The 22,131-nt window shown below is 32.4% G+C and overlaps 2 protein-coding genes across 3 annotated transcripts; both read right to left on the reverse strand.

The window, feature by feature from the left end:
• Positions 1–728: 728 nt before the first annotated feature.
• LOC148607268 (uncharacterized) lies at positions 729–17,464 on the reverse strand. 2 transcript variants are annotated; one of them, XM_088544232.1, is made up of 7 exons: positions 16,759–17,464; positions 16,051–16,131; positions 15,441–15,531; positions 9,691–10,017; positions 8,551–8,931; positions 5,988–6,086; positions 729–1,204 (listed from the first exon to the last, which is right to left on the reverse strand). In XM_088544232.1, the coding sequence occupies exons 1-7, from the start codon at positions 17,416–17,418 to the stop codon at positions 801–803; spliced, it is 2,043 nt and encodes a 680-aa protein (XP_088400358.1). In that variant the 5' UTR covers positions 17,419–17,464; the 3' UTR covers positions 729–800. The 2 variants fall into 2 exon arrangements, with proteins under 2 accessions (XP_088400358.1, XP_088400359.1); XM_088544233.1 differs by having other exon boundaries at positions 5,988–6,077; positions 16,759–17,463.
• On the reverse strand, positions 13,212–14,770 carry LOC148607269 (uncharacterized). Its single transcript, XM_088544234.1, has one exon. The coding sequence runs from the start codon at positions 14,624–14,626 to the stop codon at positions 13,841–13,843; it is 786 nt and encodes a 261-aa protein (XP_088400360.1). The 5' UTR covers positions 14,627–14,770; the 3' UTR covers positions 13,212–13,840.
• Positions 17,465–22,131: the final 4,667 nt, after the last annotated feature.

Genomic DNA, 22,131 nt, shown 5'->3' on the forward strand with positions numbered 1-22,131 from the left:
TTATTTTGTTTTGAATTGTTTTGCTTAGAATTGTTTCGTTTCTATTCACTTTTAACAGATTCCGTTTTGTTCAATATCGTTTCGCTATTTTTAAGTACCATAGAAATATTAGTAATACTGATTACATCATTTTAGCAAGCAACTTTTGGCCATACCGTAGACTGTTTTAGCCATCTATATCTTTGGAAAGACTTTGATTTGCTTTGTATTTAGTCATCGAAACTAGCGGATATTTTCCAGACTAGTTTCTTTCTCAATCTCAAGTGAAGCTGTCCTGGTGCTATTTCTGAGCTCATGAATTTATAGGTATAAACCGGATACTGATTAGATTGCCATAAGTATACAAGCCCAGTTGCTTTCATGAGCGTATTATAAGATTACTATTATATGAGGGAGAGGGGAAAGAACATCTTTTTTCTTTATTATAAGATTATTTCGGTAAACCATTTCAGAGCTTCACGTTTCAGAAAGTTATAATTGTGTTATACTTTTTAATTTCAAAAAATGGGAAACATAAATATAAAAAAAGTGTTGTTCGTTTATTTAGAGTATTCAATGACTTCTTCCCTCACAAAGAGTAGTAATTCAACTTTCGCCCTGTTGAATATTGGGTAACCATTTGATTGCTTAGCTTTTTCTTTTGTTTCCAGACTGTTGATAATCAATAATCATTTTAGTTTTGCTTAAAACTACGAAGCTAGAGGATACAAAACAAACGAAAAACAAAACAGGGAGAATAATTTTAATACTGAACGAATATAAAATGAAAGCAAACATAACAAAAAACACTATATATGAAGTTAATTGTGTTTTTTAGTTCTATTTTTTTTACTTTTCTTTCCCTTCCTTTTCCCCTTTTTTCTTCCCTTTTTCCTTTTCCTCTCGCGTTGGTTCTTCTTTGCTTTACAAATTTTCCGGCAACATTTTCTACATTCTTTTGTGCATTTTCCGCGGCTGTCTTGACATTTTTGGCAAAATTTTGTCAATTTCAAATCAACCAAATCACATTTTGTACGCTTTTTCGCCGTTTTTTCTGTTTTCATGGTTTTAGATATTATCTTTGGTCTGTTCAATGTTGTGGGTAAAGTTTTTTTTGCTACTGTTTTTGGGGACAATGTTGTCATTGGTTGTTCTAGTGAATCTGTACATAAGTCATTAATTACGATGGCCTCTGGTAGTGAAAAATTATCATCACAGAACTCATCTGAAAGAAATATAGAACCGTATTGAATCAGTTTAACAAAAGTCCACAAAAGATAAATAAAAACTAAAGCATTGGCAGAGTAAACACTGGCTCTGTATCAGATATGTTACATTCTCATTTATCATCAGTAATGTATTGATGTAAAGCTTCTTTTAAGCTGACCCTTCATCTAGCGCAGAGATTAAACTAGTATTGGGAGCCATATGGGATACATTATAATTCCACTACATAAACAGAAACGTGCCAGCATTTGATTAATTAATGAATATATAGTATTGGATTGGACAAAAATGACTGCATAGAATCTATTTTCTAGAGGAGAAATATGTATATGCGGGAATTTAAACACTTTGCTTTTTAAGGCAAATTATTTCAAAATAATGTTTATCTTATTTCAATTTCTATTCAAATAATTATTTGGTATTTAAATCATTAAGGTATTTTTAGATCACTTAAAACTGATATACTGCAGGGTAATTTCTAGCATTAAATTAACGAAACATGCTTATTTCTAAATTTTAAAACATTTAAAAAAAAAATTATATACCATTTTAAACACTGTCAAACAAAAAAATATCTAAAATGTTGGAATTATTAGTCAAACATTGGCATATCATTAATAATCAATATAATGCATGAATGCAGATTTTAAAGCATCAGGATCACATGTTTTTTTTTAATTATTATTTTGGAGATATCTGTAAATACTTAAATATCCTAAAATTAACTTGATTTCATCGCTTTTGTACTTTCCTCTATTGCATATCTATTTATTTCCACTGATTTATTCTAAGAAATTTTGTTAAGACGAGCGAAGAAATGTTTGATATTTTAATTTTTCAAATCCTCAGAAAATGTTCAATTTTTGTTAAGCAGGCTTTCCATAGTTTTTTTTACGACACATGACGTATCTTAAGTACCTATATTTTGCCTATTTGCCTTGCGTACATTGTTTGAACATGAATTATGTAAGCATGGTTTCTCTATGTTCATAAGGACATGATTGATAGATTTGAAGATTGTTGACGACCATAAATGAATAACGCTTTTTCTAAAAAATGAATCTGGCAATATTTTTACATAGTGTGAGCTGTCATAGTTTGACACTTGAGATGTAACTGATTTATTGTACTTATACTTTTCACTGAAATTTTGCAAGCTGTATTCTTACAACAGAATCAGTTAAAACATTTCTGTAGGAGACATTATAATATAATATTATACAGTATCCTCTAATATGGAACTTTAAATTAGACTTAGATATGCTAGAGCACATTACACACCTCACTATTTGGCATTTGTTTATTTTTACTTAACTTTTATTTATTTTTACTTATTTGTTTTCTTTGGCAAAAAAAAACATCTTCTGCAATATATCCCTCTTGATATGTTTTTATTCATTTATCTATTTTTTTTCACACTTAGAAGAAACTTTTTTCAATCATTGAAAAGCAAACTTGGCATAAATAAAAAAGATCAAAATGGGAAACATTGTAGACATACCGAAGTATATATACATGTATATATTTTTGTTACTGTAAATCGGAATCAGAATATAGATATTGCTGTTCCAATAGGTACATCCATGGTATATTTTTGGGTATGTATATGTTCAAATCTAATACATATTTTATGTCATCGTTAACAATTGGAGGTGTGAATTGTAGGAGATTAGGCGATAATGTTAAAATGTGAGCTATTTTGTTTTCTAAATATAAAGGTTTATTTGATATAACTATACTTGTAGACACACACTGTATCAGTGAAAAAGAACTAAAATGGTTACATAAATGGGGTACACTAGAAAGTTAAGCTCTCATTCCGGCACAAGCAGAGATGTTGCAATTCTGTTTAAAAATTCTTTTGAGTATAAGTTACATGATGAGATATATAAATTTGGGGACTACATTATTTTAGATATAACTATACAGGAACACCGGTAGCCGCGCTGTATGGACCAAATGATGACAAACCCACGTTTTTCGATACCATTAAAAATCATATCGCTCGATTTGGTAATACCTCCATAATTATTGCTGGTGATTGGAATGTTGTTCAAAAATATGTTCCTGACACATTGAATTACGAAAGGGAGAATTTTATCTTAAGAATTGGCGACCTATTACTCGTCTGTGTGTAGATTTCAAGTTTGGCTAATAGGTTGAAACCAGTTTTAGCAAATATCATCAGTCAAACACAGAAGGGCTTTTTAAAGGGTGGATATATTGGAGAATGTACTGGACTGGTTTTTGACCTGATTGAAAAACTAGAAGAGGATAACATTCTTAGGTTATTACTGCTGATGGATTTTGAGAAGGCTTTTGATACTGTTGAATGGTCATTTATTGAAGAGACTTTGAAATTCTATGGTTTTGGTCCGACCATCATTAAGTGGATCGAAACATGTTATTCAAACATGTCTAGTACAGTTCTGAATAATGGACACATGTCAGAATGTTTTTACTTTAGAAAGGGGGTGCACCTGAGTTAGAGTCGCTGAGTGCAGCGATTAAAAATGACCCAAATGTGTCCGGTGTCGTGGTAGGGAACTCTGAGTTCTTACTAAGTCAATACGCGGACGACTCTTCTTTAATCCTGGATGACAGTGAAATATGATTTGAATTAACAAAGGTTGACAAAACCATTTGCAATTTTTATGATAAAATTCAGAGCATCAAGTCTCTACTTAACACATGGACATATAGAGAACTGACATATATTGGAAGGATAACGGTTATCAAGACCTTAGCTCTTCCTATTTTCGTACACGTGTTAACAGTGCTTCCAAATCCACCTGATACCATCCTAAGGGGGATTCAAAATATTTAAATCTTTAATTTTCTTTGGAATGGAAAACCAGACAAGATAAAGAGATCTGTGGCTTCATAAACTATTAGATCCTCAAAATTACTTCCCTTGGAAAATTCTCTTGATAGATTATATACAAAGATAGGGTGGTAATTAGATATTGTATGTCAGCTCTGAGTGTTTGTGTCTTGTCGCACAAAAACTAAATTCTTTTTGGAGAGATGTATTTATCAATTTTTCTATTTTGAAAGACACAAAAGATCCAAATGATATGGATGTTGATTCCATTCTAAAACCATCCTTGTGGCTTAACCCATTTTTGACAATAGAGGAAAAACTGTGCATTAAACCAAAGTTTTCAGAGAATGGTTTATTTTTCATAAATGATCTGATATCTAATCAGAATAGTTTTTATTCTTATGATGAATTTAAATGGGAATACAATGTAAATATTAACTTTTTAGAATATTATGAAATTATCAGTCCCATACCAAACAGATGGAAAACATTAATGGTAATTGTAATAAATTGCCAAACATAAAAGATAAAGTGATAGATTTTATCAAGAAAAATGCCGAAAATTGTAGATATTTTTATAAGTTATATTTAGAGAAGAAAAAGGACAATACTATTAATTCCCAACAAAGATGGGAAAATGATTTGAATTTTGAACTAGACGATTGGCATGATATATATCAATGGCATTTTTAGCCACAAAAAAATAATTTTTACAAAATTTCTACTTCAAATTACTTTTTTAGGATTCTTCCATGTAATTCGTTTTTATATAAATGTAACTTAAAAGAGACTGAGCTCTGTACTTTTTGCTTAGAGACAAAGAGAAACTTGTTCATATTTTTTGGGAGTGTAACTTTTGGCTTTCTTTAACAAATGGGTTAATGAGCTAGGTATTTTAATACTTTCAATGCAAAAGAAATTATTTTTGGGGTAGATGAGGAACATCCTTTTAAAAATATGATTAACCATGTGCCATTGTTTTTGAAGTATTATATATTTAAGTGCAGATGTAAAAATGTTAATCCATGTGTTAATGGTGAAATAGAATACTTAAAAGAATGTAGCTTTTATTACATTAACTATAAATCCTGTCGTATATAATTCATAATTATGTTGATTTTCATTTCATAAACTGAACGACTTTCTTGGTGTACATGTTTGTGTATTGTGTTTGTCTTACATGTTTTCCCTTTCAAAATTAAAAATTACAAAACAAATAATCAAAATAATGCATGAAGGCAGATTGCAAAGCATCACGGTCATATTTTTATTCCACTGATTTATTCTAAGTATTTTTAAGACGAGAGAAAAAATGTTTGATATTTTAATTTTTCAAATCCTCAGAAAATGTTCATTTTTTGTTAAGCAGGCTTTCAATAGTTTTTTTAATTATGTCACGAGTTTGCTGTTTGCGAAGATTTTCAAATGGAAGACGATAAATCAATATCGATTGATTGGTTCTAGGTTCCATGTGTATTTTTTACACTTCTAAAAGGGATTAGATAATATGACATACAGAGGTTTTGGAATAGTATGAAATATTCTATGTTGAGCTTGAAACTTAAATATTATTTAGAATGCCAGCAATTTAACCTTTGTTTTTTTGTTGTTTTTATTTGTTTTGTTTTTTTGTTTTTTTTGTTTTTTTGTTTTGTTTTTTGTTTTTCTTGTTTTTTGTTTGTTTGTTTGTTTGTTGTTTTTTTTTGGGTGAAACAAGCATGTTTCATTTTCGGCAACCTCTGATTTCTGCCGCAGTCACGTGAATACAGTTCCGTACAAAAAGGGATATATGTAGTACACCGGAAATTGTTATACATCGGACGGGGGTACAGCAATATACCCAAATAATGATCGTTATGATGTTTTTTTTAACTTTTCAATTCCGTCCTTGCATACAATAAGTGTTATCTGTCTTTTGTATCTGTTACCAAAGGCACATGTTATGAATGTTAAATACCTGGCGAAGTTGTCATAGTTACAGTCCCTTCTTCCTCTACAATCAGATCTTTACAGGCAGAGACTTTTTCAGACTTGTTTTCATCTGTTTCATCTGTTTCTGAGAATAGAAAACAAAAGCTTTTACGTACTGTGTATACTATATCGTGTTTACGATCTAGATCATTTTGGTTCGTTTATATTTGTAAATGTTTAGTTCACAAAAAAGGAAAAAGGCCTTGAATATAGATCTAATTATGTAAAGTTTTAACACATAACCAGGGGTAGTAAAGAGAGTGATGAAATTCTGTAGAATATCTACACGATGTGTTTTTATATAAGGCGAAAGTATTAAAGACATGTGCCCTTAACTTGGAAAATAAACTATTCTGTACCATGCAATATTTTTTCAAAGTTGAAAGCAAAGGATCTATCAAGTGTTTCTATTTCGCGAGTAGGCATGATTAGAATAAATCAACGCAGAATCGTATCCTTTTGATAAAAATTTTGATTAACTTTCATGGGATGAGGGTTAAGGTATGAAATATCGACAATTAAAAAAAAAATAATAATAAAATAAAATAGAATACAAAAAATACAAAATATAACAAAGACATAGGCAAAACTATGAAACCGGAATCATAGTCGATATATATACACAGAGAGTAATCAAGGGAACCAAAATTATAGCGGACCACAAAACTATTGTATTGATGACTTCAATTCAGAAGCATGATGGTAACAAGTCTAGCGCGACACACAAAGTCTGTGTAGTTACTGCAAGCTCTGCCATAACGTATGATTTGTGATATGAAAACTCTGTACGCAGGTGCTAAAGAAGTTTCCTAAAATGAAAGGAAAATTGACAATACGAAATGAAAAGTCATCGCTTTTGTCGCATAGTTTGGTTAATAGTGTTCTATTACCATCGATCGCTAAGTGTACGTTAAGATATGAGGCTGACTACACAGTGTCTGTAGTATTCCTTATTTTAAGTTCGGGGGTAAATGCGATGTTTCAAATCCACGAAACTAGGATTATTTAACGATAATACGTCATCAATGTAGCGGAAAGTGGGATTAAAGGATTCAGCGTAAAATAATCCTTCTTTTGAATCAATCAGCCGCATAATAGAAATAGGTCAGCAAGTAGGGGAGCACAAATGTTACCATTGGAATGCCGACCGTTTTTTTTTGAAAACCAGCATTTTAAACGTCTTCTGCGGTATATTTGGAAAATGATTTGGAATTATTTTTACAAAGTATGATCAAACTGTATCAAAAACTACATATTTGTATCTAGGTGTAGTTTCATTCTTGTAGTAACAAAGATGTAATTTTTTTGAGTCGGGTTTTTAACTGTTTATGGGGGATAGAAGTATAACGATTTGAAAAATCATAGTTTTTAATGCTATTGTATTCTAATAATAATTTGGAATTGAGGGTTTCCAAAAGATCTTTTGATATCTAAGTATCTTAGTTGAACAGGAGACCCTTTTTGACAGCTGTAGACAACAAAATAATTTACAGTAAAATATAAAAATGGAGAAAACACGCATCAAACTGGGCTATTTTTAATTTGAAATCCCCTCAAACAGACATCCGGAGGTCGAAAGGGTAAGAATGTCCTGCACCACCATTAGGACCCATCAAATTGAAGGTGGGTAAAATCCGATAAGTTCGGTGTGTTGTCAATCCGTGAAATCTAATTGAAGATGTCATATCTCATATATGAGGGAACCAGGATATCAGTCATTCAAATTGTAATGAAATTCTTGCAGTGATGAAATAAACAAACACTAAACCAGCAAGATATATCCCTGACAGAAGCCTTGCTATCCAAGGACAACCGATTCAATGCACTTATTGTGTAGATTAACAATCTAAACAAGAGACTCCCAGGAGCCTGAATTGCTCATCTTCTTGAATTTTGCTTTTCAAAGGCAATAAATTAAACAAGAAGTTGTTAAAGAATTTTGACTAAAGAAGTCTTTGGTAGGATTATCACAAGATCTTTTCAACAATTGAAAGTTTCTTTTAATCTATCATAGTTTTCGAGATATCGACTGAAAACTATTAAAAAAAGTAATTTTTCCCCTTTCAAGGACAATAGCTCTTACAAGGAGTCTGAAGACTTTTGTAGTCCTAATAATATGGATCATTTTAGCTATTGAAAGAATTTGGATAAACCTAACCGTTTAGGAGATATATGTGTAAAACTACTGTCTCACCCTCATGTTCTATTTTTAGTAACGATGGCCATGTTTTTGACGAATCGAAAATCCTCATATCAGTTCTATGCAGGATACCCCAAGGAACATTTATACCAAGTTTGGTTCTAATTAGTCAACTAGTTTCAGAGGAGAAGAGTTTTGTACAATTGTTAACGACGACGACGGACGACGGACGACGACTTACGCCAAGTGATGGCAATAGCTCATATGACCTTTTGCAGGTGAGCTAAAAATAAGGCATTTTGTGACAAGCAGTGCTTATCTATAGTACAAATTTTAAATGGACGCTTTCAAAAACCAGGTTTTAACAATTAAAACTGATTTGTTCAATCCATTATAAAAATTTGCTTACTCTTAAAACAGATGACAAATCCACTTCCACTCTTACTTTTTTCACAGTTATATGTAAATTTAAGTTCCACTCCAGAGTTCGGCTTGTAACTGTTTCTGGTTATTCCTTTTGTAATTGATGTTTTGTCGATAACCAGAGTGTCATGTTCAGCGTCGATATCAAAGAAATCAACCTCAATATGAGTGAACGTTTTATTGTCTAGTCGATTTCCTATTTTTACATCGCATGAAGTTGTAGAATGATCTGGTATCCGACATAGTAACTCGTTGTAGTTCCAAGGTAAATGTGCGTGGCTCCGAATTATTCCACTCTCAGCTTTTGGACCTATCTCCCCATTCAAAGTCTTGTTGCAAATTTCATCGGAATAGATTTTAGAAGTTCCTATGACCAAAAAAAAAAACTTGAAAAGACCACACTCACATCAAATAGAGAATCTAACACATGTAAGGAAAAAGCTTTTTTAATTTTGATAACTGGTACAGAAGCAAAATTATTTCACATGATTTTCACCCAAATTGACCGGATAAACTTTGTGACTGAATTCACGTGAATTGTTCACATGCAATTCGTATTAGGTAAATTTCACATGAAAATAACGTGAATTTCATGTGAAGTTCACGTGAATTTCATGTGAAGCTCGATTAACATGAATTTCACATGCGCAATATTTGCCTGTGTAAAGGTATATGTAAGGCTTCATTTTGAATTCAGTGATGGTCAAAACCAAAAGAAACCTACCAATATGGTAATATTGAGTAGAAAAATTATCTTTTTAGTAACAATTTTTGTGGTTGTTCTGGTCTTTTGATTAATTAACGAAATGAAACATGAAGGAACTACAAAAATAATTACAATATAAACATTTTTTTACGAATTAAAACACCATATATCTTTTCATTTGCTTGTCTATTGTTATTGTTCGAAGTATGTAATAAACGTCCTTAACACCTTCACATCAGCATTAATACCTATCCTTAGCAAAAAACCAAAACAAAACAAAACAAAACAAAACAAAACAAAAAAACAAAAAAAACAAAAAAAAAACAAAAAACAACCATCAACTTTGAAATTTGAAATCATAACATTTTTAAACATATATCGATGTCTATCAAATTTTTTGTAAAAAATAACTTATTTTACCTGTTTTTATGCATCTTAAAGTATTCACTATCAGAGATTTTGCGGGCTGTGGGCAAAGTTTTGCTGTACTGTTGAAAATTGGCGCTGCTGGAAACCGAACTAGACAGGTAGGTTTCCAAAAACATTGTGCTATTTCAATGGTCAAATCATAAGGGATACCAACGCACGGTCTTGAGTCGCTAAATGAATTCCTGTCGGAGCAATCATCAGAAGAAGCAACGATATCTGGTTTGTAAATTAAAGTCCCACTGGGACAAGTAATGTTAATAGCTGTACAAATTGTGTCGCTGTCATCTTTAGAAAAGCACTTTGTATACTTTGCTGTGACTGCAAACAGAAAAAAAATATAAGTTTACATGTTTTCTATCATATAAACAGCAGTGACTTATCCATTATGTTTTCGTGGTAATCAGTTCTTTTTTTTTAATTTGCACCAAGTTTGGCAGGTTGGATAACGTCCGAAAATATTCTACAATTTTATATCAAATAAAACAGATATTAAAAAGGGACTTATGCTGCCCTACTTACTAGTATATGTCCTTATACTTCAAATTTGTCATTATAAAATACTTTTATTCTCAAAATTCAGATGCATTAATATATGAAATATGTTTACATTATCGATTTTTTTCTTACCTGAGGATGCGAAGCCGTAAATAAGCCAGACTAGTATCCGAAAGTTTGTCATGGGCATCGTTCTAACTATTTTGCAGAAGGTACATTTTATAGTTCCTCTAAGCGGAAGTGGCGTTTTCACCGGAACCAAAAATTGTCTACTCCAAATAAACCTTGACACAGTTTTCTTTTGAAAATTGGATAAGGATATTTGCTATCTACAACTTCTCTGGTTAAAGTGTGATCGTTCACTTCACGTTACTAACAAAGATAATGACCATGTTTTTAACTTGTTTCAATGGCCCTATTAGATTAATTTTAAAAAGTTCAAAACAAAAACCTTAAGATGTATTTAACAGCTAGCTTTGATATTTTTATTCGTTTGGTTTCATAGATCATGATTCGGCCGGGTTGTAAAACTAATTGGAAACATTTCACCTCTTCAACATCCAATTACTGTATGTTAAGTTGTATTGTTTAAGTACCACTCTGTGTAAGAATCAGGCAATTGGTGGCACATCATAATTCTCAAATTGGTCAATTTTGCCTCAAATATATTCAATACGTCTGGAAAAGAACTCAAAAGCTATTCAAATTAACCCTGAAGCATATGTAACGCAGATTTTTCCGCCATTTTCCACAGTGAATTTAACTAAATTTGACCTAACAATATCTTAAAACGGCAAATTTAACAAACAATTTGTTGGTTATTTCTGGAGGTTATCAGGTATAAACAGTTGGTTAATGCAATACAATACGTGTGTATCTGCGTTTTTCCATCATGTGCTACACCTTATACACATTTTGCTTTATTCTTAGATGGAGAAGTACTTAGATATTTAAATCTTAAAATCTTTTGCACAGAAAATGTTTATCTGATACTTTTGTTTCAAGTTTGCTACATTAACGATGAAGTAATTGTATGTATGGATATATAGATATGTCTATCGATAAAGCACAAATTCACATCGTTGATTAGCTGGTGTGTAGCCATACTATAAAGCACTTATGCGTTTTTGAAATTGTGACTGAAATTTTCTTCCTTTTGTCCTGGTTGGTCAATCTACCTATAACGTACATCAAAGTTAAAATACAAAAATAACATCTGTAATGGGATATTTTCTGTATCAAGAGTAATCAAGGGAACCAAGGTTATAGCGGTAATCAAAAGAATGTAATCCAGGGACAAAGCCCAGACATGGAAAACAGACATACACAACAAATAACATAAAGTAACTAAAATCATACATACAAAGTAACAAATGTAAATGAGCAACTCGGACTCCACTAAAAACTGGGAGCATGGACCAGGTGCACCGGTAGGGAAAGCGTCCTCTGCTTTTCTAGAAACACCCGCCGAGTTGCTCATAAAAAGTCAAGTCCGGGTTAGACAAACGAGGAAAGGAAAACTATGTTTCTTTGTTGAAAGTTTGGAGTTAGTGTATTTGAGCCATCGACAGTAAAAACTGGGAGCATATATATTTATTAGACAAGCAAAACTTTCGATGCCTTCAGTCAAAATGTTACCGTTTTCGTTTGTGAATTGGTAAATAATACCACATTCTCAAAACCCTAACCAATCTTAATCAATGTCTCTCCTAAGTTATTTGTCAATATATCATCTAAAAGGTCGTACGTTTTTTGACAAAATGTTGGTTTACATTTCCCCTTTTTAATTACAACATGATTATATTGTGTCTTAACTTTAGATAAATTAGTGGATGTTTGTTGTTTTGTTATATGAATATATCTTTATAATTTAATTTTTTATATGTAGCACGCTTTCTGATTGGATTAAAAAATGTCCATCATTTCATAGACCAAATTTTGCAATGTGACTATAACGTCATGAACATGTTTTGTTAATTTATACCTTAAATTTTATACTAACATATAATTATCAGAAATGACTGATATGTTATGGACTGTTTGAAATAACCTCAATGGTCATGGTGCACAGATTATTTAGCGTGCACCATGTGATTGGATAAATTTTTTTACAGATCTAAAATATATAACAGTCATTCCTTAAATAACCCAGTTGAGATTATTTTAGACAAGTCATTTCTGAACCTTAACTGATTCAATATAAAGGCTGCGTGCCTAAATTTAACATTCATCTTTCGGTTATTGTTCAAATCAGACCTCTTAACCAGGTTAAATGGATTACCGCTAAATAGTATAAACCTTGTCAAACTAACAGCTTCTTGCAGCTTTTTTCTTTCCTCAATGTAAAAGTTGTTAATGTATTGCTATATACGAAATAAAAGTTTCACATTTTATACCAGGAGTTTAACCAATCCTTTTTTCCCCTTGTTTTGTTTTTGTTTCTGTATTGTTTTTTTTTTGTTTTTTTTAAATCAATTGGCACAGAATTTCGCTTGCATTTCAATTCTTTCTTCTACAGAAGGATATTTGTCATCATCCATCTAGTATACAAATGACAGGTGTATTTCATTATTGTCTTCTGTAAATTCTGTTTGACATTTCTTAGTCAATATTAACCATATAACTTACATGTATAAAGATAAGATATAACAAATTCGATATCTGTTTTTAACTTGTTAAATTCAAATGCAATTTTGCCAATAGGTGGCAAGATATTTGCGAAATAAACCAGACTGGGAAATGTGTATGTAGTATACAGGAAATCCTTAGGTACTTATACAAGTATTACGGACGCATTTAAACCTATATAAAACGAATAGATATCGCATATATCTATCTATCTGTCTATCTATCTATCTATCTATCTATCTATCTATCTATATATATATATATATATATATATAGTCTATCTATATATATATATATATAGAAGGGTCTGAAAAATTCCCAACGATTTTAGAACTGTCAAATTTGCGAAGCAAATTTTTTGGTCGTTCCCCCCGTGCAACATACACCAATCGATCAATTCTATCTATTTTTAAACCTCCACTTTTTTATATGATATATTAATTCCAGTTATCAAACATTTGAACATAGTTACTAAATTACTAAAACAATTACTAAAAATATGCACGCCTATAGTTGACACGTGTACAAAACAGAAACCAAAGTCAATAGTAAATACAGTTAAGGCGACAAATTAAATATACAAAGAAAAATCGGAAGAAAAACAGTCGAAAACTTCCAAAAACAGCAAACACAAGTGATTTGGAAAACAAGTTGATTTAGTGTTTATCGTCTACCTTCCTTTTTTTAAACAGTAAAACCCGCCTTTACTGAACCCGTTTTCGACTGTAAAATCAATCCGGTTTTGGCACATCGAGTGTAAGGGTAAGGGACATAACTCTAACAAATTATTGAAACGTTTGTATTCAGCATGTTTCATCAACTTCATGTAAGCATCATAGTAACATAGACTGATTTAATTATGTTTAGAGTTGCATAAAAACAAACTGTTACGACATAGGTGCGGACGGGCAATCGAATTCTCAGAAACTATTTAAATTCTGCTAAAGTGGACTAGACTGGTATTTAAAGCCCATTCGTTGATTGCAGTGGTGTGATAAAAAGAATAAAATGATCTAGTTTACGAACCACCATTTTCCGTAGCCTGGTGGATAGTTTTGGCTAAGTCAGGTATTAGTGCAACAGCACCGAATGCTTTTTTTATACTTGTTGCGAGTGAAATAATTGTATCGCCTACGACCTTTGATGTATCTGATTCTTCTATTTGTTGACGACTATCATCACCGACCTCGGGGCTTTCATTATCTTTGTCGTCTTCGCTTCCACTGCATTGTATGTGACTGGATTGAATATCGACATCTAATATCTTTAAAATACATTCAAAGTCCTCTTTACCACCCATTACCAGGCTTTTTATCTCTATATTGATTTTGTTATTGTTATCCTCTTTGGTTGAGTTTATCTTCTTAAGTGATTCTAATCCTTCTGAAACATTACTGAGAATATCCCATAATTGTTCATCGAGGTCTTTGCTTTCCATGGTATTGATTATGCTAGATACAGCACCATTACGCCCGAGATAGGCTGCAATAGCAAGTGGTGATAAGTTGTCACCGTTGAGCATCAACATGGTGATAATGTTTTTCTCGGAAAAAAATGAAACATACTTTTCATATACATATGATTCCAGATATTGACACACAAAATAATGAAATACGGTATTCCCAAATTTATCAACTTGACGACATATGACGTTAAACATTTTTGTATGTTCGAATATTTTGAAGTCTTCTCCCTTATTAGTAAGTCCGTCCAAAAAGTCAACCATATGAACTGATGATAACCTAATATCACTTTCCACAAATAAATCAATGAAGTGTTCAAGGAACGGTTGTCCTTTCTCCATTTTCCAAATTTTTTAAATGTATTTGCCGATACCAAGGGCCTGCCCGTTCATTTTTTTAAGAAGAATTATTACAAGTGTGACTGCCTTTACCCGTACAGAAACAGAGTCTGTATCTACACAATCTGGAATCACAAATTCGTGCAACACATCAAAAGAGCACACTTCAGTGAGGTTTTCAGGGGATATTCCTCCATAAGTGTATATCACAGCTCTCGAAACATTGACGCTGCTGGTTGTGTAAGTAGATTCGATTTTCTCCACGTATTTAGGAATGAGTTCGTGTAAACATGATTTTGCGTCAACCAATTCAGGAAAAGGGGAACCAAAAATGCTATTACTCATGCTATCAAGTACCTCAACTTTTATATCCTCTTCCGTTGAACCTCTTAGAACAACATAACTCAGGACTAAGTATTTGCAAGCAGATGATTGGTCGCATTTACCTTCAATCCAGAGTTGTTCGACATCTTTGTAAAGTTGAAAATATTTTTGATCTTCCTGCCATGAATCATTATCATCCGACGGTCCTCTCTTGGGTAAATCTTCGAACAAAACAAACAACAATAAAAAAAAACTAATATTGCTGTAAACCAGGTACGTTTTACATGTGAACATTTTTTTACTAGTATTTAGTAAAATCGTCTATAGATCTGTATAGCAAAAACAGCTTAATTTCGTTTTTGCTGTGGTTGTGTCTATAAGAAAAATCAGGGAAATATCTACACCTCTATATAGAAGCTTCAAACCAAGTTCTTCCAAAAAAAATTACAATCAAAAGAAAATTCAATGTAATTGTTAATATCAATTTATCTACCTAAGCTGTTTGTTCCTGCTTCCAACTCTTCTGAATCAATACCCACTTCGGTAGTAAATCTTGGTACACTATGAGGTACTACCTTTTGTTCCTATGATGACAAAATAAATTGGCTAATTTATTATCAATATTATGGAAGCCGCTCAAATGTTCAAACAAAGGATTACATTGCAATTCAAATGCATTTCCCAAAGGCTCAGGTTACCGCCCTAAATATTAATTCAAGCCTTCTTTGGGTGGTATGCCATAATCCCAAATATACCGTTTACATAGTCAAGGTATTGTTCTGACATGCTTGTATGTGACCTTTTATTGCCCATCTCTCCTTAACGTTAAAGTCTCCCCAAAATCAGCTCCAGTGTGACTTTTGATGAATAAAATAGTGTGGATCAATGTTATAGACATCCATATACTTATTCTTGACTTATATTGTTAATCAATATATAATGCTTGATGAGGCTTCTTTTTGGTCCTTTATTCCATAATGGTTAGGCAATTACCCCTTAAAAATGTCAACATTTCTTTTATGGTTTGAAACCTTATTGTAAAGATTATCCAACTAATGTTTATCGCACGACAACTAAATGTCTGACCAAGTTAGTCATCTTACCTCATGCTTACCCGCAATACGACCAATATCCATTGTTATTTTGTCCAGTTTGACATGTACAGACTGCATGTTCTCCTTGAACTGTAAAAAGGTGCAAATGTGTATTTTTTCCTTTAAATATCAAACATACAGTTCTCCTTTTCTTTATCACATAAAGTTGATACATCACCTAAAGTGTTGTATATGATTATCATATGCTGCTCGATTCATATGATGATCATAAAATAATTTACATGAGATAATCATATGATTCTCATTTTTATATACTGGTTTATAAGAAAACAAAAAGTCCAGTGTGTTGATAACAGCAAATAGTATTATATCTGAGCAAACACCTAGTCATAAAGAAATGCTTATATGGATTCTAAAATTTGGCATAAAAGCACCTTTTTATACAATAATTGCATGATGAATATTTTCCTTTGCTTGATAGCTTGAAGTGAAGATATGTGGTAATGTGGTATTCATTACAGCGGCATATTAAGGAAAAAAATGAAACGTGATCTACGAGTGATCATCTTTGATGTGTTTTGTATTATGGTTTTTGTGGGATTTTTATACTAGTCTTTTTTTTTATTTTTTGCTTTGTTATTGTTTTTGCTTTTTTGTTTTTGTAACTGTTTGCATCTGTTTTGTACTTGTTTCACTTTGATTTTTTCCATAAAAAACCCATTTTGTCATTTTCTCATTCCTACACATTTGTATTACCTCTAGGTTTTCTCTCTGCCATATCGTTGCACGTTGTACCAGAACAGATGATTCTGAAACGCAAATATCTCTATTGCACAATCGTTTAATTTCGTCTTGAATTTTATCTCGGTAGTGGTTGGATAAGCATGATGCAAGATGAATAGATGCATTCTGTATATTTCCCCAAAGAGCGTAAAATTCACTAACAGGAATATCAGAATTTCCAGAGTAATGAGATATTTTATTTCGCGATGTTCGAATGTTACCGATACAATCCAATTCTTGTCTGTTTAAAGAAGACTGGTAAAAATGTAGAATTAGTGACGATCCAAAGGTAACATCAACATCTATTAAAGTGAGGCCTGCTTTCACCACATATTCACAACAGTGGTTCCTCGAGTTTTTCCCACAAGAAATATTTCCACTTTTAGAAAACAGCTTTTCAAACTGAGTTACATTGATAACTTGGTGTTGATTTCCAAGGGTATTCTGGTTTTGACAAATACAACATGGACCTGATCTCGTAAAACATAAGTGAAACAATTCATGGCTATGGTTTTGAAGAAATCTAGTAAAGTCTGGTATGCTGTCTGCCTTGAACCGGTTTTCAAAAAGCTTTTGTAGAACATCTGTAGCTACTTCTACAAGTAGCAAATATAGCTTAACAAATCTTTCCATTACGATTTATATAGATGAAAACAAATTAATGAAATACAAATACGTCATTGACAATAACGCTTCTAATTATGTATTGTAAATGTAGTGCATCGGTGGAAACGACAATTAAAGAAAGGAGTGGCGCGTGTCCAGTATTATGGAAAACTTTGTATCACTCTTTCATTCAAAGCTCAAGTTTTTCAGTAAGGTTTTATTTTTAAGACATCACTAGATATACCTTAGTAACTTACGATTTAATCCTTTATGGGAGTTCTATATAGAGATAGATGGATACATTACAGAAATATTAGGAACAAACGACTGATTGATTGATTGATTGTTGGGGTTTTACGCCCGAGCAGCAATATTTCAGCTATATTCAGGGGGTGAACATGAAATGGTGATGAAATTAAAAATTGGATGGGACACACGGATAATGGGGTCGACAATTTTTTATTGCAAACCTAAGTAGGCTGCTGATTAATTATAAAGACTTCAGGTAGAAGTCTGCCCTACTTTAAACCAATGTGTTCTACGTAATTACCATTAAACACCTGTGTGTTTGGGTAGCGTTTACTCTACTTACAAGTGATTAACTTGTTCCTGATTTTAGGATAATGGTAATTGAATGTTATATCCACAAAGTATAAACAAAGCCTATTTTGATTTTTTTTAATTTAACTGTTTGTTAAAGGCTAATGAAGGGAACCAAGATTCTAGCGGAAATCAAAAGAATGTAGTCCAGGAACAAAACCAGACAAGGAAAACGGATTCGCACAACAAAGATAATATAAAATGACTGAAATAACATGTACAAAGTAAAAAATGAAAATAAGCAACTAAACACTCGGACATGGACCAGTTAAGCCGGGAGGGTTAGCGTTCTCAGCTTTTCTAAACACACCTGCCTAGTTGCTCATAACAGGTCTAGTCCGGGGTAGACGAAAAAGGAAATGAAAACTATGACACGTTGAACAAATCAGTTTCCATTGTGCAGATGGATACACTGAATTGATCCACGAGTTCATGATGACGACCATAAAATTTCTATAGTGATAACTTCAAACATGCAGCAATATAACCCTGTTCCAGGTGCCTAATGTAACGCAGAAACGGATGAATTCTGTTAAAGCGTCTTTTTAAAAAGAGTGAAAGCAAATGCATAATTGAATTTCTGAAAATATGTTGATGTTAAGTAACACTATGAGTAGAAAAAACTTTTGAGATGGTCCCTAGATGTTCCCTTAATATTTAGTCATACCACCCAACTCATTTTAAATAAAATTGTTGTTACATTATGGGGGATCTCAAACATGTCATAGGGATCGAAAAGAATTAAAAAAAGTAGATACTGCTATATTCAAACATTACATAAGCCTCTTTTTCTGGTATAATTGTTTCAGATTAAGTAGGACATGTGCATTCTCCCCACTTACAGAAAATTACGAGTAGCTAAAAACATGGCAAATTTGCAAAAAATGTAATCCTGTACTTTTACATTACTTAAAGTTCATTAATATTTTATAGAAAATTTTGTTTAGGAAAAAAACAGTTCAACAATGTATGTGCATCTAACACTTTTAAAGATGTTTTCAATGATAGTTCAATGACACTTCTCATCCACTGTGAATATTTAAATACAATGAACAATGGTATCTAATTAGAAACAAGTTAGTCAATTGAGAATAAGCTACCAAAACACACTGGTGCATGGTTGGAAATAGTATGGATTCCGTTTTATACTCCTAAAGTATCATTTATCAAGTAAACTATTTTCCTTCAATATCATATGAAAATCACAGTTGAGAAATGGTAAAAATCTGACCATATGAATTTGAAAGTAACTCAAATAGTTGAAAACGTTTAACTTAACAGAAGACTAGTGTAATGATAATTATTCGATATCAAGTTTGATAACAAGGTGTACTTGCCGACTTATTTTATATGCCAATGTCATTAAATGATGACTTTTGCCAGTCCACGCAAAGGCTCCCCTGCACAAATTCGTATTATTGTATAATTAATCTCGTTTTCAGTTTACACAGGAAGTAGTCTGTTTAAGTCAAGTAAGTTATCAAGTGTGTATAATGATGTGTACACAATCCGATAGTGTGTGGTATTTTCCACTTTTCCTTTTTAAGGGGTACCTTACATCGTCTCTAAAATTTATTTAACTCGTTTAAATTTCTTACAAATTTATTCAGTGCTTTCATAAAAGAAGAAAAAGAAATAAATTTCTAGAATTTTTTACCGCGTTTAATGGGAAAGGGTAATCAAGGGAACCAATGTTATAGCGGTAATCAAAAGAATTTAATCCAGGGACAAAGACCGGACAAGGAAAACAGACATAAACAACAAAGAACATAAAGTAACTAAAATCATACATACAAAATAACAAAAGTAAATGAGCAACTCGGACTCCACTAAAAACTGGGAGCATGGACCAGGTGCACCGGTAGGGTAAGCGTCCTCTGCTTTTCTAGAAACACCCGCCGAGTTGCTCATAAAAAGTCAAGTCCGGGGTAGACAAACGAAGAAAGGATAACTATGACCTGTTGAATAAATCAGTTTTCATGGTGCTGATGGATACACCATAACGATCCACGAGTTCATGATGACGACCATAAAACTTCTGTAGTGATGACTTCAATCTTGTAGCAACATAACACTGTTCCATAAGTCTATTTGTTAGAGTTCTAGCGCGATACAAATAGTCTGCGTAGTTTCAGCAAGCTCTGGCATAACGTATGAGTTGTGATATGAACACTCCATACGCAGGAGCCGAAGCGATGTTGCCACAGATGAAAGGAAAGTTGACAATTCTGAATGAAAAGTCATCACGTTTGTCGTAAAGTTTGGTCAATAGTTTTCCCTTACCATCGATTTCTGTGTGTAGATCAAGATATGAGGCTGACTTCTTTTGGGTAGATGCGATGTATCAAATCCCCGAAATTAGGATTGTTTAAAGATTCTACGTCATCTATATATCGGAAACTCAGATTGAAGGATCTAGCCAAATGATATTCTTTCTTTCTGATCAGACTGAAGGATCTAGCCAAATGATATTCTTTCTTTCTGATCAATTGAAATGAACATACTGTAGCTTCATCAACAAAACTCTTGATCATTAAAATGCTTTTGAGTTTGATATCAGAATGTAACAAAACAAAACGTTTTGATAATTTTTACAAAGTTATTTCTATCAGGTGTTATATTTAACCTTAAACATACAATGACTTTGTTTGTGGTAGATTCAAACGAAACTTTAGGAATAGTTTTTTTTTAATTCCGTTATCATTGTATTTTATGGAAAAACACGACGTTGGTTGTCCTATTAAAACGATTTAGGAAATGGGTCTTAGTAACACGACGAATTGACTCAGCATTATATTTTACCTTAAGTGGACATAATTCATAATAATTCAAAAAAAAAAAAACTTTTTACAACCAAAACGTATAGTAACATAGCTCCTTTATTTGGATATGTTTGGTTTCGAGTAATTCTTCTTTATATTTTTCCAACTTGAATTAACTCCCAAAATATATGGTTTTAATTTTTTCATCAGGAGGTCACTCTTTGAAACACGTGCACAGCATACCAATATTTCTGAGTACTAAATAACTGATATTTTCTCTCTTTACTACATTCCAAACAACTGTGAAGGTTGAACTCGAGATGTACTGTGATATAATATACTTTATAAGAGACGCGAATCAGACGTAGATTTTCAAAATATCTAATGAGAGTGTCTCTTCTCTGGTAGCTTTGCCTGTAATAGTATTAAAAATATTTTGATTTTTCTACCATGAACACCACAACTTTCCTACCATGATTACCACAACTTCACATAACAAGCCGAAATCTCTCATTCGTTATTGTATTCACTAATTTACTAATCTTTCTTAACAAGATACTGGTGTAGAAGATATGATGATTTCTCAGATACTATTTAAAAATAAAGGCAAAATCCCCACGCCCTGGTAAAACGAAAACGGTTTTCTAATGAATAGCCACAACTGGCTGCTTAAGGTCCACTTCGGAATTTGTTACATGCCACAACACTATTGTTCGGAAATTTATAACATCATTTTCCGGTTATTTCCAGAAAATAAAAAAAAAATGTTGACAAACTGCTTTCATAAGGATTAGCCACAGCCGGCCGAAAAAGGTACACTTCCAGTATTTTTCACATGCCTCTTCGGCATTGTTCGGAAACTTTATTACAACTTTTTCCGGTCATTTCACGACAATTTTAGGTAGTACCATACGGATAGGTCATTTCTGAAAAATTGTTAACCATTACAAACATTACAACTATTTTACAACTATTTAAATGATATAAGCACCAAATGTCCATTTTAAATTTTAAGTCTTACAATATTCGACAGGGTCAATTTGATGTTCGAAACAGTGCGACTAAATGTAACTGTATAGTGCCCCATAAAAATGTTGACAAGCATGTTTCCAAATGACTGGCCACAGCGGATCTATAAATAGTAATCAAATAATACGTAAAAAGTAACAAAAGCAAATAAGCAACTCGGACTCCACTAAAACTGGGTACATCGATCGGATGCATCGGTAGGGTAAGCGTCCTCTGCTTTTCTAGAAACACCCGCCGAGTTGCTCATAAAAAGTCCAGGGTAGACGAAAGAGTTAAGGAAAACTATGACACGATGAACAAATCAGTTTACATGGTGCAGATGGATACACCGTAACGATCCACGAGTTCA

This window comes from Perna viridis, chromosome 9 (genome assembly GCF_037379345.1).
Source record: "Perna viridis isolate PV_CMFRI_1.1 ecotype Kerala chromosome 9, ASM3737934v1, whole genome shotgun sequence".
NCBI lineage: Eukaryota > Metazoa > Mollusca > Bivalvia > Mytilida > Mytilidae > Perna > Perna viridis.